Source organism: Aplysia californica, unplaced genomic scaffold (genome assembly GCF_000002075.1).
Source record: "Aplysia californica isolate F4 #8 unplaced genomic scaffold, AplCal3.0 scaffold00479, whole genome shotgun sequence".
Taxonomy (NCBI): Eukaryota; Metazoa; Mollusca; class Gastropoda; order Aplysiida; family Aplysiidae; genus Aplysia; species Aplysia californica.
In genome coordinates, this window is record NW_004797749.1 from 434,055 (window position 1) to 443,577 (window position 9,523).

General features: G+C 36.8%; 1 protein-coding gene across 1 annotated transcript in view; it reads left to right on the forward strand.

The window, feature by feature from the left end:
• Nucleotides 1-1,149: 1,149 nt before the first annotated feature.
• The window catches only part of LOC101849559, a gene marked incomplete in the record, with an annotated part of 14,721 nt that continues 6,347 nt past the window's right edge, over nucleotides 1,150-9,523 (forward strand). The window contains 2 exon segments of the mRNA XM_035971675.1: nucleotides 1,150-1,239; nucleotides 8,320-8,395. Coding sequence (XP_035827568.1) covers nucleotides 8,335-8,395 — 61 coding nt within the window.

Genomic DNA, 9,523 nt, shown 5'->3' on the forward strand with positions numbered 1-9,523 from the left:
AACTCAGCCGATCATTTTTCATACCAGCACTCAGCACTCTGCTACTGCCGCCAGAACTGGACCGTCAGTAAGGCACAACAAACTAAGATCACAACATGCCAAAAGAAATGTCTCACAAAGAAGCTAAACATAAAAAAGAAGACCACCACCACCACCATTACCACCCCCACCACCACAACCAACAACAACAACAAAACAAAACAACAACAACAACAGCAACAACAACAACAACAACTACAACGGAAAAATGACGCCAGACCAGTGGCCATCGAATCAAGTATGTGATCTAACATAGAAATAACAAAACAATTTCAATAAAATGATTTGGCCATCTTATACGAATACGGTTAAAACAGCCCTTCCTAATGGCATACTTCATTAGTTTTAAAGGGTGGGGAGCTAGAGATAGACCCAGAATAAGATGGAACGACGGAGTTAAAAGACTATCTAAATTAACAACACACTTGGCCACGTCCGACAATTGCACCTTCCTTGTAGCGCTAGAGTATAGAAACACTAAACTAAACTCACAAATAGAGCAATAATCTTTTCAAACACACTCTTAAGGAGCAATATTATGCCCAAGGCCTAGTTTCGTTGGGCCCAATTGGCACGCTCCACAGTGAACCGGAAATACGACAGAGTGGACGATCGAGGATAAATCTTAGAATATAAATCTATGCATGAGACACAGTCACGCCTGCAATCTATAAGCACCTTTACAGTCTCTCTCTCTCTCTCTCTCTCTCTCTCTCTCTCTCTCTCTCTCTCTCTCTGTCTGTCTCTCTCTCTCTCTCTCTCTCTCTCTCTCTCTCTCTCTTGCTCGCTCGCTCTCTCTCTTTTTTTCTTTATCTCTCTGTGCCTCATACACCCCCTCCCACCTAGGAAAACCCTACAGATGATACAGAAATAAGCCACGAAAATCGAGAATTTGACACTTCTGGGACACGTTCAATAAGCTGCCGAACAAAAAGTCACCACCCCCTCCCTTCCCGCTCACAAAGCAACAACAAACAAGACACACTGAAGATAAATAAACGAAAATAGAAAAGTAAGATAACCCAAGTTTTAAAAAAAAATAGGAAAAAAAACAATAAACAAACAAAGGAAAAAAGATTTGAGCAGTCAGGAAGAAGGCAGATGGCCCCAGAAATTCCTGTATAAATTCTAGTGTCCGTGCCTGCTTCGGTGTGTGTCATTGTGTCAGTGAACAGATTGGCCGTGCGGACGTCGAGTGCCGTAAGTCTTTGTTGTGTGTCGTCCGGCGTCCTTCCGTCTGACCACACAGCCCATCTTGTCTAGCAAAACTTGATAAAAATAATTCATGAAATGAAAATATAAATACTGTTGTACTTTTATTGATCCTCGTAGAGAAATTTTGTTTACAATGCCGTAACATTATATATATATATATATATATATATATATATATATATATATATATATATATATATATATATATATATATATATATATATATTTAACATACACACATACATACATAATGAAACATACAGATATACTAAAATCATGCCATTGCTTCTTGCTTCTGTGCAGTGCTCTGGTGTTTGTTAACAATGAATAAAACAAATTTACTTTCTTCAAAATCAGCTTTGTTTCGCGCCACATGCATCGAATAAACAATGAACTTAGTGCACCTTTATTCGTCTAACAGTATGTCATATTCTATATTTTCACATCTTTACCTTCTCTTAAAGTCGAGTATTGCCTCACAATAATCATATAAATCCTGCAAAAGCATCAGACTCAATCACAATGCACGCCCTTGTTTGCTTATTGAAGACAGCACTTCGCTCCTTCAGAAAGCAAGGGCCTTCTTAAATCTGCTATAATTCCGTAAAATTTTGATGGATGTGTTTGTATAAGCACTCGAACAATCCGTAATTGGACAGAGAATCACAATATGGGTGGGAATAGGTAGAATCTATAGTAAATGTGGCACAGGACCAGGTGTAGATCATAAGGTTAATGAAATCGGCACATGTACCCCAAAAACGTGTGATAATCCACATTCAACGAGTTAAAGACGTGCTGTTTTGGCAACTTTAGAAAAGAAAGGTGTTTTAACATTCATACAGATTCTTTTTCAGCTCTGTTTCCTGTATCTGAAACTTTAAAAAAGACAGGCAACAACATTCATAGGCCTTCTAGGAAATATGCCAAATTCTTGTTCCTGATTTGTGTATTACCGTTCGCAGTTCCCTGAAACACTGCCTTTGGGAATACTGTTATGGGTGCGAATAAGGGTATGATGGGGTGGCGTACTGATACGGAAAAGGAGGAAGCGGAGGTATATTTTGCTTTGCTGAAAGGAAAGTGTGTGTGTGTGGGGGGGGGGGGGTAGATTTGTCTCGAAAAGGGACATGAGTAATCGTATAATACAAGTTAGCTCCTCGGTTTCGATTGAAAGATGAAAGATCACAAGGTCAAGACATATTTTTGTACAACCGTGCAGATATGATAAATCTTGTGTCCAGAAATAAGAGAGTACAGAAACATAATACATATATAGTAAGAACGCATGCGTTTAAGAAAAAATACAAATATCCGTGAATGAATGAAGTCAATTTTTTGGTATTAAAAACAGATATATCAACAGACACATTTTCTTATTATCTAGTTCTTATCAAAATCAAATCTGACACTTCTGTTTGCAATCAAATCTCTTTTCATGTACGGATTTTTAAAAAGTTAATAATAATAAATAATAAATGACATTTATAGAGCGCTCAACCCCGAATAAAGTACACAGGCTCTGAGCGCTTTACAATACAGTACGACATACAACAGTAACATAAAACGTGTTCTGACTAAAGAAAATTATTCCAAATATTTATCGTATTAATTTAAAAACAGAAACGACTTCAGCTGACATTTGAATGAATCAAAAGATTTGATTCCTCTCAACGTACTTGGTAAAGCATTCCAGATCTTGGGGCCTTGGTATTCAAATGCCCTTTCACCCATTGTTTTAAGTTTCATAGATGGTAAAATAAATTTCTTTTTGTCAGCTGATGACCTTAAACTGCGAGTTGGAATGAACAATCTTAACAGATTTGATAAATATGATGGTGCATTATCATTCAAACATTTGTGACATATGGTGGCCAACTTGTACACAATCCTTTTCTCAACAGGAAGCCAATGCAAAGTTCGTAAAAGAGGTTTAGCAGAGTCTCGCTTTCTTTTCCGTAAAACTAAACGTGCTGCATTGTTTTGGACAGTTTGAAGTCTTTTAACTTTCTCCACTGATATTCCTGATAACAAGGAGTTACAATAATCGAGTTATGATAAAATTAAGCTAGTTACTAGTAAAGCAGTATAGTTCTGTGACCCAGGCATTACGTTCTGCTGCGAATACTACAAACCTTAGTTTTAGTTTTAGTAGAGATTTTACCGCACAAATCTGATGCAACATCCTCACGCATTTTCTGTTTCGTTTTGCTTTTTGAGACTTTTTACAGAATGTTTTCCCCTTGTAGTAAGTTCAGGGTCCAACACGCCGTGACGTAACTGGACTGGCAGCTGATAAGTACCGTAGAGCTTCACGATTTTTGTGCTCAGAAGAAGTTGTCAAAGTGCTTATCGCTTATCGCCTGTCGAGACAGCAGCTATATAGGTCATGTCCCGTGTTCTTGTCCCATTGACTGCTGCTCGCTCTAGTTGCATTATCATTATTGCTATTATTATTATTTGAAATACCAGTGGTCTTATTATTTAATTATTATTATAATTATAATCATTATCAATATTAGTATAATAATTATTACTATTACTATTATTATTATTATTATTATTATTATTATTATTATTATTATTATTATTATTATTATTATTATTATTATTATTATTATTATTATTATTATTATTATTATTATTATTATTATTATTATTATATTAATATTATTATTATTATTATTATTATTAATATTTATTATTATTATTATTATTATTATTATTATTATTATTATTATTTTAAAAATGTCATTAGTCTATTATCTTAATTATTAGTTCGATTCCAGATATGGAAAGTTACTTTATCGAGTCTTCCTTTCAGTCGGCTGGCTCAGTACCTCACTTTGTAATGATTAGCCATGACAAACTCTGCTTGAGCAGCCCGCCTCTAAAATAACCTAAATTTAATCTTTGAAAAAGAGAAAAAAAAGGAATCAAACGAGCAAAATGTATCATGCCTATGTTTCGAGGATGGATGCGTTTAGAGAGGGAAACATAATTACTGAGGTATATATTCAACATAAGAAACGTTCAAAAGATAACGGTGCACTGAAGCTTCTGGGGATGCTTAATAATAATAATAATAATAATAATATTAATAATAATAATAATAATAATAATAATATTAATAATAATAATAATAATAATAATATTAATAATAATAATAATAATAATAATAATAATAATAATAATAATAATAATAATAATAATAATAGATAGCATTTGTATAGCGCATATCCCCGCTCAGCAGCAGGCTCTATGCGCTTTACACTATATTATTACCCCAGCAGACCATAGAACACTCCGTAACATTCTCAGCTTCCCGGGAAGCAGACAGTGCAAGCAGCCGATTAAGCGCTCAAACACTAACAAACTGACACAATATTTTGCTTAGTGAGTTTGGAACACTAAAAAAACAAACAAAGACAAAGACAACCCCCCCCCCCCCAAACAAGCAGCAAAACCCCCCAAAAAACTTCAACAGCCCCAAAACAACAGATAAAAAACAAAAACAAAAACAAAAACAAAACAACAACAATAACAACAACAACCACAACAACAACAACAACAACAGCAACAGCAACAACAACAACTAAATCAACCTCAACAACAACACCAACACCATCACTACCACCACCACCACCAACAACAACAACAAACTCTCACTGAGAGTAGTGAGATTCTCTGTCCTGTAAGCCATTTACAGACCATTTAAAAACTATTAAAAAGAAAGAGGTAAAGTGACGATGTTTCTATTCTGATCAAATTTACCAATTATTTTACCGCGTCGACAACGGAAATTCATGCCCCCAAGTAGTTGGGATTGCCATGTAAGAGCGCAGGTAAGGAAAAAAAAACCCATTTCATGAGATTAATTATCTGGGTGAACTACTTTCCGAAACTACTTTTTGACAATTTTTCATTGCCCTTTTATGAATCTATTTTTTTGTAAACTTTGCGCATACAAACAAAGGCGGTGACCAAAACCTTATCTGAAGTCATACAAAAACGGATTTAACGTCGGAAGCAGAAAAATAGCAATAAGAAACCAAGAAAAGCAAACAATTAAGAACATTTAGAAGGTTTTAAAACTTGCCTTGTGCCGTAACTTTATCTCTGAAGTAAAACATGTTTTGCTATATTCTTAACCTGTCCAGCATTCCATTTCACGCTGGGTCGAATAAGATCTATAGAAGTGATAAGAGTATACACACACACTCTCACACAAACACAAACACATTCACACACACACACACACACACACACACACACACACACACACACACACACACACACACACACACACACACACACACACACTCACATGCACACACATAAAATATACACACGCAAAGATACACATACGAACACACACACACATATTATGTATCTTTTATATACACATGCATGTACATATTGCACGATCTTGTTGTTTCATCAGCAGCACACTTACACCGGGTGCCCATTCGTAAGATTTTATCGGATCGGATCGGATCGAATCGGATCGGGTCGGGTCCGTTCGGATCAATGAAGTGCGGCTTCAGTGGACTCTACGAATAGACCCCTCTTTTGTTGGGTCAAATTTGTTCCGGAAGTTTTAAAAAAGAAAATGTTGACAGGTGTATGGTGTCATTTGTAGCATACGAAAAATCCCTTTCCTTCAATAAAAGCTTCAAGTGCTGATTGCCACATATCGCGGTTGCTGTGTTCAGAGGTTCTTAAATCCTGCAAACACGGGAAATATCCACATCTTTTTATCAGCGTCACCAAATCTACACTGTCCATTTTCACATTCAGCTCGCGCAGAAAAAGTCCCTGACCTTGTGGCTATGATTATTTACATCTGTGGTTACGACCTGTGTGACGCGAAACCTAGAACAACAAACGCGTTTAATTTTGAAGGTCACGATCGAATTCAGTTGAATTCGGTCAAATTGTGCCAACGTGGTATCTCAACGAAAGATAATCTTGCTTGCTGGCTAGCTGGTCCCGACTGAATCAAATGAATTCGATAGCCAGTGTGCACTGGGTATTAGACCTATCTGTAATGATTGTCTGTCCCTTTTCCTGTTTATCTCTCAGTCTGTTGGCTGGCACTGACTGGCCTTGCTCTGGAGTCGTGAGACAAGCGTTAATCAATAGGTGTCTCTAAATTTTTGTTGAAATTGATATATTTTTTTCACTCTTGACCCCGTTATGATTTTCCTTTATAAGTTACCTCCCGAGGAGTAGTCCTCGGAAAAGGCAATCTTATTTTTCTTTCTTTTTTTTTTTTTACGTTTGTACATTAGCAATTGACCACGCTCAAGTAGCATAATAAGCTGTTGTCGCCCATAAAGCAGGAAAGGAAAAAAGCAACACAAATGATACATCTCTCCCTCTTGACTGTTTTAGGCGTTATCTTATCGTGACAGCCATTTAAAAAAAAAATGACACATCTATTCTATTTTAATCATAGTAAGTGCTAAATCACGATGAATACGAGCAACATGAAGCTTGATTTGAGAGTTTTTAAAATCTAAGAAATATTATTTTTAACTTGGTGACGTAGATTTGGGTTCATGGTGCATGTCAGACAAACCTGTACGGTATGGAAAGACTTTGCTCTTCGAGGATGGTATTTCTTAAGCAAAAATTAAACATTTACAGTTACGTACTCTTAAAGTGAACACAGTTAATTGAAAGCAGCTGCAGTAAACGGAATGAAAATAAGATTCCTGATTTTTTCCTCTACTATTTGAGCAACCTGTTTAAACTGAAAGCGCGATAAGCCGAATGAAACCCTGCGGTTTACAGATTTCGCTTCCAACGGATTCTTCTGTACATGTACTTGGGATTTTTTTACCACTACTTTTCACAACGGTCGAGAGATTTCTTTGTAAGAACTAAAATCAAAAACAAAAAACCCCCTTCAAATACAATAGCAAGCAAACAATTCATAGTTCCTTTAACAGATTACATATTGTTCTATACGCTACCAATTCTTTGGGGGGGGGGGGTGAAGTTTTGTTTTGTTACATATTCCAGGCATACTTGCATAGAGGTAGTGTTTACTAGCGTTAGCTAGATAGAAAAAAAAAAGAAAAGGGGTTGGGGGGTAGGGGGTGGAGAACAGACGGAGACGGAATCAAGGAGAGCAATTTAAACATCTTGAGATCATAAAATATATTTACGGGTTGCTGCCCTTGGTCAGAAATTAATTGGTCGCTTACAAGGACAAGCGGACTAACCCAGATTTCAGGGGTTTCCAGAAATCTTGACCTGCACCAAAAGTGGGCATTGCCCTACCTGTAGGAGAAGTTTGGTTGCATTGGTGTGTATATTTGTTTGGTAATAGAGAAAACTCTCCTTGTCTTTTAAAGAAACTGAATAAAGATACAAAAACTTTACCTTCGATTTTCTCAAAAGAGCTTTTTTCGGGATAGCCCCCTTGAGCTTAAAAGCGACCAATCAGAGGCAATGGCTCTGAATAAAATTAATGGGGACAGTAGAGTAGGCGGAGAACCTTCAAAACTCCACCTTGATCCGAAGTTCAAGAATTGTTTTTTAATGCCATTTTAATCGTGATACTGCTTACTTTTACACTACTTTTTCATCCTCTGTTATGATTTGATGTGGGCCAATGGCCTTAAACGCTGAATAAACTTACTTACTTACTTTATCCTCTATTGCGGTTAAGCGTTGAGGAGAGATGCCGTTTTCTATGGTAGACCAGCCTTGCAGCTCTTTCAATTGGGATATTTTAATTTCACAGGGTTTCCTTAATTCTTTCAGTTCAATAATCGTTGATAATTAAAAATGAAAATAATAATGCTTGAAGTCTTAATCGTATCAACCCTGGGTGAGCAGGGGTACCCTAGAAGACTCGGTCACAGAATCTGATGTCCGATATAGTCGGGAGTCTTTCCGCGTTCCTCTAAATAACTTTACAGAAGGGAGAGGAAAAGGAGGAGGATAAGAAAAAGGAGGAAGAGGAAGAGAAAACAGTGTTTAACCCATACTCTGCTTCTGAATTAGTATTTCAAGAAGCAGTACTTATTTACTTTTTTTTTTACTTCTCAGGTGAATCGCTACAAGATGCTGTTGTTGAAGGTCGTTGTGCTGTGTGTGGCATTGACGTCATGCCTTGCCGCCCCTAGTGAGTGCCTCTTGTGATCGTGGTTAAAGTATATACTATAAATTGTACACTCAACGTAATAATAGTATGGGATATTCAATGAACAAAAAATGCTCATGTTTTTTTTGTTGTTGTTGTTTTTAAAAAAAGTAAAAACGAATGCACACAAAACGAGTATGGCCACGTTTTGAATAACTTTAATGTCTTCCTGATAAACATTCTTGAATACCCTCACCCCCCGCCCCCCTCAACCTTCCTCCTCTAAAAAAATACAATGTAATTAGTGAAAGCTTGTTATGCGGGGTGCCCACTACGGCTGGATCGGGCCGATCGCTCGACTGAGTAGCCTGAAACTGAAAACAAATACGTTTGTTTTTGAGGCGACCGAGTCGGGCGATCGGTCAGGGCGATCCCATCCGTAGTGGGCACTCCGTAACAAGTAGCTTTCGAGACTAACTAGAAACGTTTTGCGACATAACGTTTATAACCAAGAAGTGAAGCATGTAAAAGAGACCAATGTTTGATTTACGATCTAATTGCTATTTAGAGAAGAAAAATTAAATCGTTGTAGTTGTACATATTGTTTTGTTTATAGCATAGTTTGTGACTCATCTTGAAAACTCAAGATTCAACTCGGAATATAAAGCAAAAAAAGTCAAGGTTCGAAGGTCAGGGAATGAAGGAGATATGAATTATGTTATAAAAATGGAGAAAGTTCGACAAATTGTATCGAAATCGTTTAAGTTTGAGAGACAATTAATTGTATATGTGTATGTGTGTATGGGTAGGGGGGGTTGGGGTGGTAGGCATCGTTTTAATACATCAAAAACTTAAATTTACGTTAGTTTGAATAATGCTCACTCCATTTATTGATAAACGGGTCCTTTAAACATATTTCTTGTTTTTATTTAGGCTTGTCTAAACGAGGGCGCCTCATGGACCTCAGTACTTACTGGGAGACGCTGCAAAAGCTGAGAGATCATAGTAATGACAAGACTAGTAAGCATACTTATTTGTCACATACCTGTTTCGAATGAAAAGTAGAAGATAAATAAAACCAAATTCTTGTACGACGACAAAGACAACGACAGCGACAAGGCGAGGAAGAAGAGGAAGAAGAAGAAGAGGAGGAGGAGGAGAATGAGGAGG